At 41.8% G+C, this 20,726-nt stretch overlaps 4 protein-coding genes across 6 annotated transcripts; 2 read left to right on the top strand and 2 right to left on the bottom strand.

Moving 5' to 3' along the window:
• Positions 1-761: 761 nt before the first annotated feature.
• spag1a (sperm associated antigen 1a) lies at positions 762-6,903 on the bottom strand. Its single transcript, XM_042077066.1, has 8 exons — positions 6,469-6,903; positions 5,390-5,489; positions 4,422-4,574; positions 3,839-3,996; positions 2,770-2,911; positions 2,281-2,407; positions 1,880-2,009; positions 762-1,676 (listed from the first exon to the last, which is right to left on the bottom strand). The coding sequence occupies exons 1-8, from the start codon at positions 6,827-6,829 to the stop codon at positions 1,672-1,674; spliced, it is 1,176 nt and encodes a 391-aa protein (XP_041933000.1). The 5' UTR covers positions 6,830-6,903; the 3' UTR covers positions 762-1,671.
• A 978-nt stretch (positions 6,904-7,881) lies between these two features.
• On the bottom strand, positions 7,882-9,661 carry polr2k (RNA polymerase II, I and III subunit K). Of its 2 annotated transcripts, none has more exons than XM_042077068.1 (4): positions 9,526-9,661; positions 9,014-9,098; positions 8,826-8,918; positions 7,882-8,229 (listed from the first exon to the last, which is right to left on the bottom strand). In XM_042077068.1, the coding sequence occupies exons 2-4, from the start codon at positions 9,072-9,074 to the stop codon at positions 8,207-8,209; spliced, it is 177 nt and encodes a 58-aa protein (XP_041933002.1). In that variant the 5' UTR covers positions 9,075-9,098; positions 9,526-9,661; the 3' UTR covers positions 7,882-8,206. The 2 variants fall into 2 exon arrangements, with proteins under 2 accessions (XP_041933002.1, XP_041933003.1); XM_042077069.1 differs by lacking the exon at positions 9,526-9,661 and adding an exon at positions 9,343-9,517.
• Positions 9,662-9,733: 72 nt separating this feature from the next.
• stk3 (serine/threonine kinase 3 (STE20 homolog, yeast)) lies at positions 9,734-15,700 on the top strand. The gene is made up of 11 exons (XM_042077064.1): positions 9,734-9,927; positions 10,336-10,416; positions 10,558-10,686; positions 10,776-10,890; positions 11,021-11,185; positions 11,849-12,016; positions 12,386-12,523; positions 12,740-12,865; positions 13,021-13,222; positions 13,411-13,583; positions 13,802-15,700. Exons 1-11 carry the CDS (start codon positions 9,905-9,907, stop codon positions 13,958-13,960), a joined length of 1,479 nt encoding a protein of 492 aa, XP_041932998.1. The 5' UTR covers positions 9,734-9,904; the 3' UTR covers positions 13,961-15,700.
• A 335-nt stretch (positions 15,701-16,035) lies between these two features.
• rida (reactive intermediate imine deaminase A homolog) lies at positions 16,036-19,918 on the top strand. Of its 2 annotated transcripts, none has more exons than XM_042077632.1 (6): positions 16,036-16,192; positions 17,306-17,411; positions 17,618-17,672; positions 17,755-17,823; positions 19,517-19,572; positions 19,694-19,918. In XM_042077632.1, exons 1-6 carry the CDS (start codon positions 16,131-16,133, stop codon positions 19,751-19,753), a joined length of 408 nt encoding a protein of 135 aa, XP_041933566.1. In that variant the 5' UTR covers positions 16,036-16,130; the 3' UTR covers positions 19,754-19,918. The 2 variants fall into 2 exon arrangements, with proteins under 2 accessions (XP_041933566.1, XP_041933565.1); XM_042077631.1 differs by lacking the exon at positions 16,036-16,192 and adding an exon at positions 16,440-16,618.
• Positions 19,919-20,726: the final 808 nt, after the last annotated feature.

Raw genomic sequence — 20,726 nt, 5'->3', positions numbered from 1 at the left:
ATGTAATTTTCTGTATGCTTGGTTTTCACATAAAGCTGTTAATAGATTATCAGGAATGAACAGTGGAGTAATCAAGAGTAGTCTGTTGAATCTGATTTTAATACATTGCATGATAAAAACATGCACGATTGGTTTTGTCAAGCAAAGATTATGGAACAAATTCAAGACTGAGCATAGTTTGCGTTGATGTTGACCATGACCATAGTATCATGATTCATCAATTTCCCATGTTTACAATTCAGTGCCTTTGGGAACTAGTCTTGACCTTGTATTAAACTATACAATAGTTACATGAGCTGTAGGTAGGGTTCTGTAATGCAGCTCAACATCTGCAAGCTGGAAATGTATGCATGTAGATGCATTTATTCATCTATTTATATCTAAAGCTGCAATACTAAAAGACCGGATAATTGTAAATAGCTCTAAAAGGGTTCCAACGGGTCATGGAATTTTGATAAAGTCTATTCAAGATATGGAAAGTCAGGGAATTGTATCATATTTCGGAGAAAGTCAGAGAATTTTGCTGTAACAAATTTACTTGCCAAAATACATTTAATACAAATATAATTCCATGTAGAATTGGTGTTTATCTGGTTATTAGCTTCACTGCTTGCTTGAGTGGTTGTGGTTAGCCCAACTTTGTTTATTCAATGCCCATTTTTTCCATCTTCCGCTCTAAAAAAAAAAAAGTCAAAGGTTCTTGAACGCTACAGGGCTGCTCTGAAATCTTTGGTCAGTATATTTGTACCATTCATTATAGATTATAGAAATTTGATTTTTTTTTGTCAGGAAAAAAAGTCATGGAATTTTACATTTGACTTGAAGTGGGAACCCTGCTCTAAATAATGAATTAGCACAATTAATTTAAAGATAAGTTGCCTTATGTAGGTGCACAGAAGTACAAGGCCATCATAAATAGTGAAAATAATAAAATCATGTATGTGTAGCGTTTGTTAAAAAAAAAAACTTTTTTTTTTTGTTCAGAACATTTATGCAAATGCTAGTTGTATAAAATGTCATTAAATCAAGCACATACTGTTGCAGTTCTACTGGCTCGAGGGTATCAAGTTCTCTTAGTGCATGCAAGAGCAACTAAATGGTTAGAAAGTGAAGCACTTGGTTGCTGATTATGAGCTGTGTGTAACTTTAACCATCTGGCACTCGGCTGAAGTGGGTGAAGAGTGTGTCCGGATATGTAGTAGGTCAAGTCCTGGACTGTGAGTAGCGAAGGCACGTCTTCCACACACAGACACGGTTTTGACACAACCAAAGACCCAGTGATCTATCAACAGTAACCTCAACTCCTCAATGTTCTCATCTGCACCAGACTGGACTTTTTATACTGCATAAAGCACGGACACTCTTGTTCCAGGTTGCCAGGAGATCGGATGTGAAATTGAAGACAAATGGTCATGCAGCTCTGACGGTCGGCCCTCGCTGTTCAGCATCACGGGGTCATTGATGTTGAGTCAGGAGCAGCTTTTGGTGGGATTTGTGAATGGGCATCCTTGACACTCAACTCTGACCCTGCTGTGACAGGAGACCAGTCTTGGTGGAGTAAAAGCAAATGTCTGGCCTCGTCCCTTAGCCGTGGGCGGCCGCAGTGTGCCACAGTCCTAATGGGTGGAGCAGCAGCTCTCTTGTCCCTGGAGCTCCAGCCATCGTGCTCCATCAACCTGGGAGTCCAGAGCAGACACAGATTACCCACAATTCAAATGGACATAGTATGGAATAATACCATAGTGCAACACAGTAGTACAATGCTCTTTCTTTACAATGTATTGCTCACATTGGGTACAGGTCAGTATACTGGGTGTATGTTTAAGGTGAAGCTGTTCTCCTCTTATTGAAGGTTCTCACACAGAGTGTGTTGTCTCACCCTGTGCGGCGCTGGACATCAAGCTCTCTCTGAACAGCAGGGTCACCTGCTCCAGCTCCTGCTCGGCCTCCTGGACATTCGGGTCCAGCTGCAGCACCTCCTGCAGGTCAGTGCTGGCAGAGAGGTAGTCCTGAGGGGAGAGAATGCAGTTTAATACATAACAATATGCAAATGTATAAAATCCTTACAATGTATAACTTCCTTCATATGACCACATCAGTATTGGAAGACAAAACGTTTTGTATAGTAGGGAACTAAGATCATACAAGACACTAAACCGAAAACACAGAGCCCATGAGTAGATACGACTAAATTAAATATGTACAGTATAGGTACGTACTGTATTATGAACTTTTGTATAAATAAATGTTCTGTTCAAAACACTGCAATGAAACAAGCACCTTTAATCCTTTGAAGGCAAGTGCTCGTCTGTAAAATGCCTTCTTGTTGGTTGGCTCGATCTCCAAGGCGGAGTCACAGTCTTGCCTGGCCTCTTGGAAGCGATCCACCCTCAGGTAGCAGAGGGCTCTGAGAGGCCGACAGGCCAGCCAGCAGAGAGGCAGCCCAGAGTGGGTGGAGCACAGATCGATACAACACATTAGAAGCACTCAGCACAATCACCTGCCTCAGACAAACTCAGTCATATAAGGAACTGATGACTCAAGTTTCCCAAGCTGAGCCTCCCCCATGCCAAAGCAGAGTGCTGATGAGTGAGAAACGACGAAGGGAAAAGAGCGAGGTGGGGATTTTAGATGTGTGTGTGAGGAGAGGCAGAAGTCGAACAGAAATGAAACAAACAGGATATCTAGCTTTGTTTTCCTCAGATGAAGTGTTTTGGCAGTGACAAAAGCTTTGTAAAGAAGACATGGTGTTGTGGGCACTGCTCGTACCTGTTTGTGAACACGGCGCATTCGTTTGGCTTTATTTGCAGACATTCGCTGTACTTCTCCAGTGCGTCCTGGAAGCGGCCCAGTCTCACCAGCTCATTCCCCTCTTTTTTCAGGGATGAGAAGCGGACCTCAGCCTTTCTGGCTACACCAGCAGAGAGATAGAGACACGTCACTTAGGAGACACAGAGAGAAATACACGAGACGAGCACGGAACAGAAGCAGATAGTGAATAGCAGAGAGTCTTTTCAATTACATCATGAGGATCCTGGATCCATTACCCCTTATTCTAAAGGGCTAATGCTGTCTGTGCACAAGCTATTGGCAATGGCAACAAGCCCAGCAGCAGTGCTCTTTATTACCATGAGCAAATGCAAGTGCTTCATCAGTTTCCCATTCTGTTGGGTCTGTCTGTGTTAACCTGTAGATTGATGTAGATGTTTTAGATCATGTCTCCACAGCTTCCCTTTCCAGCTGGCCTATGTGTGCTGTCATGAGACGCATTGAAGCTTTGAATGTCTGAAACATGATCTACCTGGTTCCATGACCTCAACAGGTTACTTGGTTACACCTGGCATCTTTTATTTACTTGTGGGCTGGCTTTACAATGGTGGGAGGTTATGTTGCAATCCATTTATATCACTTTGGACCCATTTGAGGGTAGAAAGTGCTTTGGATAAAAGTGTCTCTTTACTAAACATAAACATAAAAAACCTGCAGATCAGACAGGTTTTCAAAATGTAGTACTGTTTTTACGTTAGGGGCGATAGTTTAATTTCTGATTCGTTTTAATAATTTCTGCCTGCCTTACTTCCTGTAGACGCTTTGTAGTGCATTTTGAATTATGCAGATATATGAGAGTGAATAAATCTAGGCAATTATCTAGATATTCCCAAAGGTCTTCTCATATGCACTGTATGCAAAATAAGATACTGTATCTTTTAGCCTCTAATAAAATTGGGCATTGTTCATGTCCCGATCATGAAACTTCTGGTGGACTTCTCACTAATGGATTAAGTGTGATACATTGTCCTCTATCTCCTTTAGCCTGACAGGAAGTGATGTGCCTGACCTTCCTCCTCTGCCTTCCGGGCTGCTCGGGCCTGCAGCACCTCTTCACTGGGCGGTTCCTCCCGCCGGTGCTGCTGGGCCGACAGCGGAACCAGAGGAATCTCCGGCAGCTTTTCCCTCCAGTCCGGACCGTTCTGATCAATCAAGAGTTTGGTGATCCTGAAGTGTGTAAATACAGAGCTCATCATCAGTGTAATATTCACACACACACACACACACACACACACACACACAAAAAGCTAAACTCAATTTAACCAAGAAAAGATTAAAGGCAGAGTCTGTGATTCAAGCAAGGGGTTGTTGATACTTTAGTTCAACAGCCAATGAAATAATACTCCTCTCTTCCATGCATCTGAAGCAAATGTTGATAGGCTGGAATAGTTTGAGTCACTTTGTTTCCAACTTACAGCATCTGAACTGTGTACAAACACCAGACGTTTTTGAGCACATACACAGACTGGAAAATAGGGGACTGTGAGCAGTTTGCTGGATTTGACAAAAAGAAATGTCTTGGACGAGAATCACAGACTCCACCTTTACTTGAGTGTCCATTAAATTGTTCCAGACATCTCTGCCAACTCAACCTGTTTATGCTGTCGTGGGCTGCCTGCACACTAACATCGATCTGGAGAACAGTCTTGTAGTCCACATAGGCCTTGCTGTAGCGCTCCAAATACTCGTAGGCCATGGCCCGTCGGAGGAGCGGCTTCAGCGAGAACGGCTGCAGCTCCAGGGACCTGACGAGGGGTGAGGATGAGGATGGTGACGAAGAGGAGACACATTCACCGAGCAAAGAGCAGTTCAACCAATCATACCCTGCAATGGTGTAGCCAGCAAAGCCCAGTTCAACCAATCATCCCCTGCACTGGTGTAGCTAGCAGGCCTGGCGGAGAAGAGGGCTGAGGAGGATGAGGCTGTGTCCTGACCACGCCGTCTGAGCCGGCCAGGCCAGAGGATGACCTCACCTGCTGATCAGCGCTCAAGAGGCTTTCACCCATTCACAAATAGCCGCTAGTACTTAACTGCAAGTCAACTGACTGAACCAGACAAAAGGATTCTGGTGATTATATGCTGAATACCGGTACTAGTTGTAGCACACTGAAAGCAAGGAGCTACCATATTTGATTATCTAGGAGAACATATAGGCTGGTAGTGTAGATATTTATCTTCTCTATCGTAATATCATTTCAAGTATTTACAAGGCTGAATTCAGATACATTACTCAGATACATTACATTAAATTGTACTTGTTTGTATATTTGTTTGCTAATGGTTGCCATGATTTCCCATGGCTTCATACATGTATCAGGGGGGGCTCTACAAGACTGAGGTATACCACAACTTTCCAAAGGCGTCATCCCTAGAGACAGTTGGACTCTGTCAGTAAATCTCCTTAGCGCTAACTATAAAATCTCATGAGTGTTAATCTCCTGAAGAGACAATTGCATACACACAGACAGGAGTTACTGGCATGCTCTCAGTTCCCAGTAAGAAAGGTCATCAGACTGGTTTATTCAGTGATGATCCAAACTTCATCGTTGTGTTTACTGACCTAGTGCAATCTGCGATGCAGTCCGTGCTATTCCCATCCTTAAGGTAACATGCTGCTCTGTTCGAGTGGAGAATACACAAATCCTCTGGGCTATCAATACCTGTAGACAAGGAACAAATGCCCCAAAATAAGCCCCACCGAAACACAAGCAGTTCGTAATGTTTCTTGTTAGGTGTTAGTAGTTGAGACATTATCACTTAACTAATACAGACCCCAGTCTACTAAACAAGTTCTTTACCTCAGTTGAAATGTTAAATTGTTACAAGTATAGCTTATTATTTGGCCACTATACCACACTAACCGTTTAACTTTGTAAATTAAACTGGAAAACAGTTTTCAGGTTTATAATCTCATCCCATTTCTTATACAGTACATAACAATAAACATTAAAGTAACACATTTAAAGTTGTGACCAATACTGGCAGATGTCATTGGCTATGGACGGTAACCTGACCTACAACATCTTCACTGTGGTTAGCTGAAGAGCTGCTAAGGATGAAATGACAGATGTCACATGACTTGAAAGTGGTTTGTGAGTCAGCAATTGATTTCCCTTTTGAGTTTACACACTATGGCTGAGATATCGGGGCCTCGTAAGTGCATCTGGTAGTTGGCTCTTCTCCGTAAGGAGATGCACTTGGCCTGGGACCTGACAGAGACCACCCGACAGCCCTTTTCAGTGTGGTGCAAATAAACACACACTCAAAGTGAACCTGTATCTGATACCCCTTTTCTTCTGAGACTTAATACCAGGGAACCCGATATCCTGTTCTCCTCCTTTTCTCCAAGTTCTGCCATGTACTCACTCCTTCAAGTGAAAAGAACTATGTAAAACAATATTCATTTCCAGCCAATTATTAAAATACTTCGGGCTTATAAAACATTTGATAGAAGTGACACAACACAGTGGAGTGTGACATAGTAAGTATGGCAGGATCCGCGCCACTTAACTTAGACAATAGACAAGAAGCATAAACCCAACGGTAACAGTGTTCTACATAGACCCTTATTCCATAAGGTATATCCCTCATTATGTACATGTTTTCTATCTCTTAAGATAAAGCCAGGTGTTACTTTACCTGCCTCCTCACAGCCAGCGATGGCCTGGGAGTACTTCTCCACTGCGTCTCCAAACTGGCCATTCTTGAACAGCATATTGCCCTCATTCTTCAGCCTGGCAAGCGGAGGAGGCAGAGCCCCAGCTGGGGCGTCCAGGTAGCTCTGGTCCACCCCCGTCTGACCTGGGCCACTGGCGCTATTCTCATCAGCGGCATGGGTCCTGTTATCCCTCTGAGTGCCATTCATTATGGGAGCTTTCCCAGGGGCCGGCTGCTTCGTGCTCTCCCCACGGCCCCTGCCTGGTCCTGGGTTGCAGGGCTGGGCCCGCTGGCCTCCTCCTCCATCCCCCCTGCCAGGAGGCCTTTGCTGCGCATTGCCCATGGCTGCACGTTCTGCGGGAGCAGCGGCGTCAGCACTCTATTTCCCTCCTCTCCTCTCGATGCTCTCACTTCCTCCTCCAGCAGCACAGGATCAGATCAGCCGAGGACACGCCCCCTACGGCACAGGCGGTTGTGATGTCACAAAGAGGTGGGGGAGGGGGAGCGCTGATGCAGTGCTATGCTGCAGAGAGCCACAAAGGGGATTCCACTGTGATTCCCCTTCATCAAGAGCCTGTCTGAAGAGACTTCTCACACACACACCAGCTGAATCCATACAGTGTAGCAGCACCATATTATTTCTATTAGGGCCACTATCATCATCCTCATTGGCTTAAATTTTAAACAATTTTTCCATTATGTCAGATTTAATCATTCTATTTTATGGTAAAACAACAATATAAATATTATGTGTCTTTTTCATTTAGCATGGTTACAAATCACACCAATGCAAAAATTTAAATGACACTTATTATTTTTAGTCTATATCAACAAAAACAAGAATTCATTAAAGAAACAGTATGCAGGAATTTACCAATATTTAAGGGATGGTCAACTAGTCTTGGGATCATCTTCAGATTCACTTTGATGGTGTGGCTGTGTGAAGGACACATAAACCTTTCATTCCCACTCAGGCTATGCACTATATAGTTCTATTATTTATGAAAATACAACAATTCACAGAACAACTTTGCCAACTACTGACTCTACACACTAGCATGCTGGCAGGCTTTTATCCATCTGTGCTGCTTTGGTATGTGCAAGATATTTGCATACGGTACCTTTAAACAGTCAGTCTGCAGTTGTTTGACTCTGAGCTTGCTATGCTTGCTTCCCATCTCCAGAGCCAGGGCTGTGAACACACACGTGTGCTTTTCCTGATCTCACACACTGAATGGACAGCTAGAGGACTGAATTAAAAAAAAAGTGGACTGCACCTTTAAGGTAACTGGCACACTAGTTTTAGGCCAAATTTCAGATTATTGGATTTAGGGATAACACCAGATTACAGAACAAATACAATTTTAAGGTGAACAAACTCATTTGACTCATAACTGAGTGAAAAATAATATTTTATTGGTTTTGCAAGTTATAACATAGTTACAGCAACATATGAAAAAAGAAAAATCCAGATGATTTTTTATTTCAATTTATTGGCCAAAAAAGCAGTGTTTATATGCTGCTTAATTGAGGTGTAAAGTATGTGTTTTATATAATCCTATTCATCATTGTGTAATGTGTGTGTGTGTGTGTTTGTGTGTGTGTTTATTTTGTCAACACAGTCTTTATAGACACTTGGTAAACTTCAGCTACAAAAGCTGTACATTTTAGAGAACTAAAATACAAAATCAGATACGTGGGGATGGGGTGGGGAGGCTGTTCATCGTGCATCAAACACCACCACTGAAGAGACAGAGTTAAGGATTACACTGGGCAACAGTAACATTTACAAACATTAAGTAATTTCAAATAATAAATAACACAATCTTGGCCCTCTATCAATTAAATGTTCCAGGTGAAGGCCAGCATACATGGTATGGGCTCAGCTCCATCTTTACCTTGTCAAGACATTCTGGAGGGACCAGGGGTAATATTGTTTATCCTAGGGGGGATTTTGCAGCGCAAATGCATGCATAAGCAGTGATACATGTGTCAGAAGACTCAACAGCATTGCATTGCATACCTTGGTCCTATAATTACACACATTTCCATGGCTGCATTAATTACCACAAATGTTAGGTCCATGGATCTAACCTTTATTGCTCCTTACATATACCTCCCCACAAGATGTGGACATGATAAGTAGTGCCATGGCCTTCTATAAAGATTATTTTAAAGAGTAGGCTATTTAACTAGCACATTGGTTTTGCCGTTGTTTGTCTGACGAAACAAATGCTACTAAATTCAACAGTTCCTTGTGGATCCATGCAGAATTAGGCTTAATAAAAAATAAATACTTATCTGAACCCAAAGCCCACAATCAATTCCTGAAAGGATACATCTCTTTGTTCTCTTCTTGTACATTATTCTGTAGCCGCACTCTCTGCATCTGATAGGGTCTCTGGCCTTGATCTCGTTTTCAGTGTGACATTCTGATTTGAGAGAACACATTTCAGCAACCAAAAACAAGATACAGATGGAGCACACCAGAAGCGCCCTGATTGCACTTAATGACAAAAATGATTACCTCCACAGATGTAGATCATGGGCTGTTGTTTCGGTGGCTGTACATCTTTCTGAGGATCCATTATTGACGTTTGTTCTACAAATATCTGAATGATGTGGAAATAAAAAAATATATGTACCATATAAACATTATCCAACATTAATAAGAGTTCGAGAAGTTAACGTAAAGCAAGACGCAAAATAACGTTTGAAGAAATAACAAACAGCCTAAGACAACAATCGACTATGCTAACACTGTCAGTGTACTGTAGACTCAAGTATTCTTTAATTCCTGTAGCTTTACATAAAACTACGATCTACAAAAGAGAGTGAGTGAATCTATTATCATACCTTGCCCCTTGTTTGTGGTAGCGTAGGCTATTCAAAGTGGTCTTACTAAGGTTAGCAAACAAAATGTTGCTGTTGACTTCGAGCTAGCCTACTTAGTGATGTTATGTATGTGAGATGGAGGATTCATAATCATAAATCACTAAAACTAACTAAGTGTATGTCTCCATTAAAAGCATTACTTACCACTTATAACGATATAAAAGTTATTTTAATATGATCAGTCGGATCATTACAGCAAAAACGCATGCAACCCGTTGAACTACCTTCCAACAACGTGCTTACTGATTGGCTGCGGGCGTGGGCATGTTAGGTGGAGTCACGTAGACTCCCAGACAGAAGATGGGAGTATACGCACACCTCTCTGGAAAACACGGAAAATGCCTCCACGTAGCCTGGTGTTTTGAGAGAAGAAGACACTTCGTTAATGCGTTTAGAAGCAAAACTCGGACATCAAAACAGCTATCTTTTCTGAACACTCGGACAACTTAAGATGAGTTTTAATTAAGTGATTTTTGCATTAGATTTACATATTTGAGTTGTCGAACTACTGTATATTTTAGCCATGGAGCAACCTGCGCCCAAAAGGTAAAGAAAGTGGATTAATGATTATTAGGGAGCTCGATAGCTAACGTTAGCTCTATCGTTTGTCAACTTGGTCAGGCCAGTTAACGTTGGCCAGTAGGTGTCTGTGTATGCTGCTGTGAACACGATTAGCTAGTTAGCTACACAAGTTATATTTAAAGATAGGTTAGACTGAAGAAAATAGTTAAATATCGCTCACAAGCAATGAGCACAATTTCCCCCACCCCCGTTTACGTTAATGGCATCACGAACGGGCTTATGTTACGTTCCTTGGGCCGTTCACAAAGTCTGAAAGTCATATTGTAGAATGGTTTAGCTAATGTCCACTTCACATTTCATGTGAACTATGTGTCATAGGGATGACAAAGTGTTGAAACGCCGAATTAACCAATTACAAATTTCCCTCGGTAGCAAATTGAAGAAGTTGAGCGAGGACAGTTTAACCAAGCAGCCAGAAGAAGTCTTTGATGTTCTGGAAAAGCTCGGCGAGGGGTAAGATGAAATTACGTTGACACTTCATCTATTTTTGTCTATTATCATCTATATTTTATCATCTATATTTCATCTATTATATTTATTTAAAAAGGGGGGAACTTGCTCAGACAACTTATTCGATTTGTATGTGCTGCTTAGGTCATATGGCAGTGTATTTAAAGCCATCCATAAGGAATCAGGCCAGGTTGTGGCCATTAAACAGGTGCCTGTAGAGTCGGATCTGCAGGAGATCATCAAAGAAATTTCTATTATGCAACAATGTGACAGGTAGGTGCTACATTGACTACTCTTGCTTAGTGCCCTAAATGTAAACATGCTCTTGTATGACTGACTTCCTGTTTACTTTTGTGTTGCAGCCCCTATGTAGTGAAATACTATGGCAGCTATTTTAAAAACACAGACTTGTGGATTGTCATGGAATACTGTGGAGCGGGGTCGGTTTCAGACATCATCAGATTGCGCAACAAAACGGTATATATATTGAAGATCTTTGTAAATAGTGAGTTAGTGCCTTTAAATCAGTGCTGGTGTTTAAACGGTGCATTTAAATGGTCAATGAAAGCTATGCTGATAATCCTACCTTACATGGTGTCTTCAACAGCTCACTGAAGATGAGATTGCCACCATCCTAAAATCCACCCTAAAGGGTCTTGAATACCTACATTTTATGAGGAAGATCCACAGAGACATAAAAGCTGGCAACATTCTTCTTAACACAGAAGGGCATGCCAAACTGGCAGATTTTGGAGTGGCCGGACAACTCACAGTGAGTGGCAGGGTTTTTTTTGGGGTGGGGCGGGGGGGCAGTCAGTTTTGGGGAATTAACCAGGTACATTCTCACTGATATTACGGACATGACTTGATTTTTTTGTGTAAACTGTTTCTGGAGGAAAAAAGCATGAATATCAACTGGCATATTCATATTCAACTTTACCTTTGTGGTCTGTCATGTTGCAAAGTGCATTGGGTAAAGGACCTTCTCTTTTTGTTTATTCAGATTGATCAGTTCACACCGTGTTGACAGCCTGGCAAGGAATATAGAAGTTAGAAACTTTGAGGTCGAATATGTAACACAGAATCCATATTCTCTGTGGTGTACCATACTTAAAGGTGCTCTAAGCGATGCCACGCGTTTTTTAGGCTAAAACATCTTATGTCACTTACTGCAAACGTCACCTAACCAACTGCTAGCTGTCTGTGTCCTGAATACACTGTAAAAAAATGCGATCTCTGTGGACAGCTCAGGCTCCAAAAACGGCAACAAAAACAACCTGGGCAAACCTAGCCCATAAAAACATAACAAACTGTTCCAGCAAAGGAAGAAGCGAGCTAGCTCTCTGTTTTGTTTGAAAGTCAACAGAAGTGACGTTACCCAGCATCACTTAGAGCCCCTTTAATGTGGCTGACCTCTGTGCCCTTTGTGCTACAGGACACTATGGCCAAAAGGAACACCGTGATTGGCACCCCATTCTGGATGGCACCAGAGGTGATTCAAGAGATTGGCTACAACTGTGTGGCAGATATCTGGTCGCTGGGCATTACCTCCATAGAGATGGCTGAAGGGAAGCCACCATATGCAGATATCCACCCCATGAGAGTAAGTCTAGGCAGTACACTATGGACAGGCTGAATGGAAGTTGTTGCTTTTTACTTGTTAAAGATCTGCGGTTTCCATGCTGCAGAGAAAGGGATCGAAACTCTTTTGTTGTTCTGTGATCATAACTAGGCATAATAGTTTGCAGTCCAATAGAATCACTCATTTTGTAGAAAACTGGTTGCCGTTATCAGATACATTTTGGATTTAGTGGATACTAAATTGGTCTGGACTTTCTGGGTAAAATTAGCAAACCAAAACCTAGTTATAACAATGTATAATCTAATGTGCTTTTTCCGTTCAAGTCATTGTTGTCTTTCATTTCATAAACGGAAAGGTGTTTTTTTTTTTTTTTGTGTGTGCCAATTACAGGCTATTTTCATGATTCCTACAAATCCACCACCAACTTTCCGTAAGCCAGAGCTGTGGACGGATGATTTCACAGACTTTGTGAAGAAGTGCCTGGTGAAGAACCCGGAGCACAGAGCCACGGCCACACAGCTCCTGCAGGTGAGTCTGGCCATCCAGATGGCTCAAGGTGACCCTCAAAGCTGCACATCTGCATATCAGAGATGAAATAGAGAGGTTTTAGCTGAAAGCTCAAGCGTCTGTTCAGGCCAGACACAGGTCAGCGGCTTAATTCCACAACGCTCGTCATTTGTCGTCTGTGCCAGCTGTTTCATCCTTTTCTCTCTCTTTTTTTCCCCTCAACATTTTTGTGTCCAGCATCCATTCATCACCAACGCAAAGCCGGTGAGCATCCTGCGGGATCTCATCACCGAGGCGATGGACATGAAGGCCAAGAGGCAGCAAGAGCAGCAGAGAGAGCTGGAGGAGGAGGAGGACAACTCGGTACGAACGCGCCATCTGTTTGTGTCTCTCTGTGTCTCAGAGAGCTGCTGTCGAGGGCCTGCCTGTTCTTTTCTACTTGAGTGTGTCCTGTCTTTACCATGGTTGGTCATTGACTGTACAGTGTGCAACTTTGTGCCCCTTTGTGGCCACTGTAGGAAGAGGAGGTGGAGGTGGACTCCCACACCATGGTGAAGTCGGGCTCGGAGGGGGCAGGCACCATGAGAGCCACGGGGACCATGAGCGACGGAGCACAGACCATGATCGAACACGGCAGCACCATGCTGGAGTCTGACCTGGGCACCATGGTCATCAACAGCGATGACGAAGAGGAAGAAGAGGACGTTGGCTCCATGAGGAGTAAGTTTCCTCATCCTCTCTAAATACCATCCTGGAGTGGTAGGTAGTGAATGTCCTCCAACAGAACACATTCTGCCGTATAGAATATAAATAGTGAGCATGAAGGACAGTGGGTGACCGTGACGAGCTTTGCACTGAAAAAGCACTTTAAGGCTGGAAGGTTCCATCTTGTTATTCCTCTCCTTTAGGAAATGCTACCAACCAGCAAGCACAGCGGCCGTCCTTCATGGACTACTTTGACAAGCAGGACTCCAACAAGGCTCAGGAGAACTACAACCATAACCAACAAGACCCGTACCTGATCCCCAAGACCTCCTTCCCTGAAAGCTGGAAAGTGCCTCAAGATGGGGACTTTGATTTTGTAAGTACATCTGCTGTCATGGTTTTGCTCCATTTGCATGTTGTTACCAAAAGCACTACGAAGCTCTTACATTCTTACTAGTCATTTCTCTTCTTTATCTCTGTGTTTGTGTGCTTTTGGTTGGTCTGTTACACCATATCTGCATATTGTTATCTGTGTGCCTGCAATGCCCACCTCTTTATTTCTCTGTGTGTGTGTGTGTGTGTGTGTGCGCGCAGTTGAAAAACCTGGACTATGAGGAGCTGCAGATGCGTTTGAGTGCGCTCGACCCGATGATGGAGCGGGAGATTGAGGAGCTGCGCCAGCGCTACACAGCCAAGCGGCAGCCCATCCTCGATGCCATGGACGCCAAGAAACGCCGCCAGCAAAACTTCTAAGGCCCAGGCTGAGGGAGAGGAGCAGATGCTTCAATAAGAGTAATCACCATCACCTCATCCGAGTGGTGACCTTGAGGCTTCTGCTAGGTGGAGCCTGCCTTCCCATTATTATCATTTTCTTTTTGGGGATGGGGGAGTGGTGTGTTTCTGAGACTGACTACTTCAGGTCATATTTTGCAAAATGACTTCTGAAAAATAATTGTATTGTATGATAAATTGGTTTTGATATACTTTATCATGTTATTTCCCCTCCAAGATTCTATATCGGACATGACCTGCTATAGCAATACCCTTTGGGCCGTTCATAGATACCGTATGACAAAAGAAGGAAAGGCTTTTATGATTTGACATACCAACAATAAGTATATTACTGCACAGGGGAAAGGGAATATCTGAAAAGAAAGTTAATGTGATGATATTGTAAAGTTCCAGTATCTTTTTACCACTGATGAAATATTTTGAGAAATTACTTCTCAACCAAAGACAATCACATGAAGAGAATGCCTTAGACTGTTTTTTGACGCTGTTGCGCTGCTGCGTTTGCATAGTAGATGTATTCCTAATAATATAAACCACTTTAGTGGCATCATGTACTAATCTTAGACTCAGAAGTGAACAGTTTAACTCATGATTTGGCTGCAAGGTCAAACTGAAAAAAAACTGACTAATGAAAATGTCCTTCAAGGCCTCATTTCCAAGTCTGACCATTTCTGTTTACATGGTCTACATCTTAGTGAATGTGAATAGATTGTTTTTATTGATTTCTTGGTTCCATGTTTTGCAGTGAGGATCATGTTGTTGAATGTTTTCAATCAGACCTTTCTGCTTTCATTTGCAGTGTGTAACTCCTGAAGTAGACTCTGTACCTTTTTCTTTTGCTCAGAGTCGTGTTCTCCTGTACCTCTGGATTCCATGAGCTCTCTCAGGGGACCTTAGAATACGAATGCCACGTCTGTTAAGTTGGTATGACCTAACCTGGCTCACACTCAGTACTGTAATTGGAGATGGAGTAAAGGGGTTGGAACAAGTCCCACTCTTTATTTTGCTGACTTAATTAAGTTAAAACAAAACAAAAGCCTCTACAGACTTCCATGTTCCGTTCATAGAAGGCACGGTTTTGTAGTAGTCACCAAATATTCAATTTCCTGATTAAATGTAGGCTTTGATGATTGTTAGGTCTAGGGACCAGAGTGCTTGTTTAGTCTTTTCAGCTTTATCGTAGGATAATGGCTCAAGAACAAGGACACACTCGTACAGAAATCTGTATGCTGAGCTTTGACCAGACCATGCAGTAAGAGTATTTTGAAGCATGCCTATCCTAGTTCCTTCCGTCTGTTCTCTGTGCTTTCTGGCTGTCACAGATAGCCACTATGAAGGATGATTGTTATTTTACTTTGTTGGACAGCATTAAATGTAAGATGTCAGATTTCAGCATCGCCTGTCTGTCTCTAAACCACAGGCCCACTAAGAGCAGTTTCAGTCATACCACTTTCCTTTTACTTCCTGCTTTGGTGTTGCTAAAAGTTAGCATGCACAGCACACCTACATGAAAGTGCATAGATGCCTTATTTAGTAGTTTGCATTTGTGTTCGCAAGTGTAAATGTTTTGTCCCTTTCTCTGACATGTACAACTTTTTTTTCTTAAAGAAAACTAATTTATTGTTTATATGTAATATTATACCAAGTTTTGTAACACCTCCCTAGTATGGGTTTCATGAATAAAGGTCAATACTAAATAACATAAGCAAGACAGCATTTTTGGGCTTTTGATCTTGATGGGCTTATGAAAGGAACCTAGAAAAAGTCCCTATCTGCAGAGTTCATTAAGAGACAGTCCATAAATCAATCCAAACACCTGTTGTTACCGTAATGAATAGATAAAAAGACATCCATAAAAACTAGGGTGTTCGATTTAGATTACTGATTTAAAATGAGTGGCGATGAGCATAGTTAAGTTGAATTATATAACTATTTTGCAAGTTTTAAAGTGTTATGGAGTGTATGGGGTAGGCTATATTATTTTCATATGCGCCAATATATCAGTTATTGTGGTAGTTGAAAATTTAAGCAACAGCTGAATCTTAAGTAACTGTAGTCTACTCTGTGCCATTTCTGTCCCATTCCTGTCCAAGCCGTTACTCTCAAAATCATAGCCAGTAGTTGGAACAGCATGGCGACAGTTAGAAAGATCATCCATACAGATACCGCTCCAGCAGCAATTGGGCCGTACAGGTAGGTTGCATCTATAATGATTGAGTTGATTCATTTTGTCAGCACATTTTGCATAATTTGTCATGCTAGATCATTTGTTTAGAGCTTTAGCCTCAGTGGACCAAACACGTGATGGTCCTGAAAAATATTGCCAGTGTAGGCCTACTTTTAACACGTTCTTATTTATGCAGTCTGGTTCCTCGTGCGTGAAATAAGGAGTAGGCACAATGCCAAGAAATCAAACATTTACTAGCCTATTTCATGGGCGGGTCAAAGGGTATCCCAAGCTTATTGCAGTAGCCTAGTTTCTGAAGTCGACGTTGGTGTGAGAGTTGCTGAGGTGGAGACAGTTAATTTTCTAACCACAGTTACAATGACTACAATGGATGCTATTCGGAGGAAAATACCATACACACCTAAAGCACCCATACGACAGGGAATCTACAGATAGGTTGCGGCCGTTTGAAAGTTTTTCTCAGTTACCTTTAATAACCCCTTTAATTCATGTGTGTGTATAAAAAAAAAACAATGGGTATTATTTATAAGTGAATGTGGAAGTTGGGTAAGCTCAAGCAATTAGGCTACTTGGACAACATAATGGTGCCTAGCCATCGTGCACTTGATGCGAGGGGAGTTGCCAAGTCAGCCAATGGTTGTCGCTGCAATAGAGATCATTATCTATTTGATCAAAGTACAGAACTGTCAAAGTCTTTGTCAAAGTTCTCTTTTAGGGTGCTAGGGATTTGCATATCAAAATGTTTTACTACCTCAAGTATTTGGCAGGTGTTGAGATAAATCTGACTGCATTGCATGCAGTGCTGGGTGAAATTGCCTGCAATGTGACATATTGTGCAGCAGGGGGCAGGTTCCCTTACAACTTTGCCTGCCCTGCATTGTGTAGTGCAGAAATTATTTCTTCATTTGGCTTCTGATGTTCTACTGAAAGTTGGCAATACCACTACCTCTGTTGTTTTCTTTGACCAGACCGATACGATACACTTTTGGACCCCCATTTGCCAGAGTGGAATTGAGTTGATTTTGAAACGTATCACTGTGGCCCCTAGTGTGATGCAGCCTTGACTGAGGTGTTAAAATATCAATGAATTCATTGATTAATGTATGTTGTTTTTGCAGTCAGGCTGTGGTGGTTGACCGGACCATGTACATATCTGGACAGCTGGGTCTGGACACGGCATCTGGGCAGCTGGTCCCTGGAGGAGTACAAGCTCAGGCCAAACAGGTGAGACACGTCTGCAGAACAGAGTGCTGTGAAAAAGGGATCCTTTTCTTATGGATAGGACAACATACTACCTAAAGCCTTTAAGTGTTCTCCACGATTATACTCTCTCCTAAAGTTTGCAAGGTATTAGCGGTAGCATCCTCTCTGATTTCTTAGAAATATTCAGTATTTATAACACTGTAAAGAGGTATCATTCCCTCTCTTAGGCACTCACCAACATGGGTGAGATTCTGAAGGCTGCTGGATGTGGCTATGAAAATGGTAAAATATTAAACGTATTTATACCTTTTGTTCCCTATTAAAATAAGAGTCCCTCTCACACCAGTTAATTCTTTTTTTGCAGTTGTCAAGACAACTGTCCTTTTGGCTGACATGAACGATTTCAACAATGTCAACGAAGTTTACAAGCAGTGTAAGTAAATGAGCCAACTGTAAACTGGAGAACACCAGTAGGCCTCCAAGTAGGCTAGACACTGATGCCAATGTCAGGCGGTTAACATTTAGACAGAGCTGCATGTGAACATTGTCCAGTAAATCTCATTGGAAGAAATATTTAAAACCTCTATATTATGTTCCAGAAAAAACATGAAAATAAGCATAGCTGTATACATTGAACATATAAATTTATATATTTTTTTTATGCTAAGAATTTCCTGTTAATAAAATATGTAATGGGTCAATTTTGACGCTTGTACACAGATTATCCGTCAATGTTCCTGACACTTACAGTGCATCTGTCAGTTCATTCCTCCAAATTGATTGATGAATCCTCTAACCCACCTTGTAGTGTAGTTTTTTGCACGTGGCACTATACATAATTCTGATGGATTAAAGACATACTACGAAGTACTACTATATGTACTAGAAGTAGTAGTAGTATCGCTTATATAGCTTTAGACAAAAGCGTCTGCCAAATCCCATAACCATAACCAAGTACAAACACCTGGTAGTGAGCAATTGCAATTTTAATGTTGCATTGATTTTCTTTGTTTTCTTGGGATTTAGGTACATCAAGGTAGCATTGAGCCATTTACAGTGGCATGCTGGGTATTCTTTATTGACACAGTTCACAAGTGTAACAGTAGCCATGGGTCTGTGTGTAAGCGGAGCCAGGGAAGTGCTATGAAATCTAAGCCTTATCCTCCAGAACCGAGGACTACCTGTCTATGTGTGCAGACTCCCACCTCAGGGAACTTTCCATGACCCAAGCCTTGACCCAAGACTGGGAATGAGGCAGAGTATAACCCCCCAGGCATATGTCATTTTTTTAATGGCTTTTCCGGTCTTTTGAGATATTAACAATTAAGAGCTTCCTCAAGGGTTCTTATGCTTTCGCTAACTGAGCACTTGGTTAAAGGAGAATTCCGGTGTGATATTGACCTAAAGTGTATTGAAACATGATACCGAGTGTGAACGTATGTCTCATAGCCCATCTCGGCTTGTCCCCTGCACTCCAAAATCTGGCGCTAGTTAGCCGATGCTACCAACAGCTTTTTCAATGGTGGTGCTTCGGCATCGGGCTAGCCATGCAAATAAATCACTGTTTTACACAATTTACGAGGCTCAATGTATCTCCACACTTCATTGGTAGACTTCCGAGGGCCCTGACATTTAAAACATGCATGGCTAGCCCAATGCCGAAGCACCACCATTGAAAAAGCTGTTGGTAGCATCGGCTAACTAGCGCCAGATTTTGGAGTGCAGGGGACAAGCCGAATGGGCTACGAGACATACGTTCACACTCAGTTTCATGTTTCAATACACTTTAGGTCAATATCACACCGGAATTCTCCTTTAAGCGAAAACTACTGCTGATGTTCATGATACTTCACATAGACAAGGTGGTGTTGTCCTATTCATTTCCTAAGAAAACAGAATTACGACATACATGCGATTGACAGTATGCCAATAGGTCTACATCAGTCAAACTGATATATCTGATGTGCTTGAAAAAGTATGTGTTAAAACTTCCCTTAAATAGAGCCATTTTACTTGGCTTATAGCTATACATTATAGCTATACAGATCACTCATATTCATCACAAGGCTTAGTGTTTAAAAGCCCCAAAATTCAGAACTAAAATTCACACCTTTTATCTTTTACAGTTTTCAGCAGCAACTATCCAGCCAGGGCTGCTTATCAGGTTGCTGCATTACCGAGGGTGAGTATGTTTACTCTGTGGAGGGATATAGAACTCCACATACTCTGACCCCTTTTTGTATTCCTTTCATCGATATTTACCATATCAATCAGTGACCCCATCTCTGTCCCCATCTCTGCAGGGTGGTCTTGTAGAGATTGAAGCAGTGGCTGTTGTGGGGCCCATCACTAATGCTTCCTGACTAGCCGGCCCAAACAAGCATAAATTGTGAATAAACTGAAGATAGAACCAATATCATATAATTGAAGAACATCAGTTTCTACCTCAGTGGGCCAAAATAGATTTTAATCTGCCAGCACTGTTTTTCTTTTTTTTTTACATAAAGACAAAACATTGTGGACAGTGATCTTGCATCATGTCATTGTTTTATCTAACAACTATTTTCATGTAAATTGTGTGTATTATCTGAAACTACTGGTACTTGTTAATTATTGCGCTAAAGTCTGTAAAGTTGTAGATACATGGGGCAACTTTTTTAGAAATGTTGCTGGGTAATCACAAAATCACAAATAACAATTTCAATTTATTCTGATTGGATGATCATGACTTTGCTTACTGATAATTTAAGTTCTCCAGAAAAAATATTGCCTAATATCTATGGGAATGTGCCAGAAAGAACCCCAATATTTAGGACCACTTGCCAGCAACATGTATCATCAGCTTAACATTACAATATCTACTTTAAATGTGTAACTACTTGCAAGTAACTTGTATAGAAACACCACTGATAACCAACACAACAGGGTCTTCATTGAAATGTGCTTGATCCATTGCTTTACCACACCAGCAATTGTGCAGTGACTGAACAAACCGTCTGCTTGGGAAAAGCCACAGGCTTCAACGGTATCTTCCACAGTCCAGTTAGGCAGTCAAGCTGACATACGACACTAGTGCTGACAGATATGCATCAAACATTAAGCAGGCAACATGAAGATTCTTCTTGGAGATGGAAGAATAATACCGGATTTTAAATCCTAACGTTTACAACGGTTTCAGAGATGCAAATGAGTTGATACTGTCTTGCCCTCTATACCCATGCCAGTATGACTGGCAGCAACTTACTTTCAGGTTCAACAGGCACATTTTCAGTTGACCCTTTATTTCAGGTTCAGAAAAGGACAGTGGATAAAGGACATTTAAATCTTTGCAAATTA

The sequence above is a fragment of the Alosa sapidissima genome, chromosome 21 (assembly GCF_018492685.1).
Source record: "Alosa sapidissima isolate fAloSap1 chromosome 21, fAloSap1.pri, whole genome shotgun sequence".
Classification (NCBI taxonomy): domain Eukaryota; kingdom Metazoa; phylum Chordata; class Actinopteri; order Clupeiformes; family Clupeidae; genus Alosa; species Alosa sapidissima.
The sequence above is the reverse complement of the archived record's forward strand: the minus strand, read 5'-3'. Positions and strand labels throughout refer to the sequence as shown.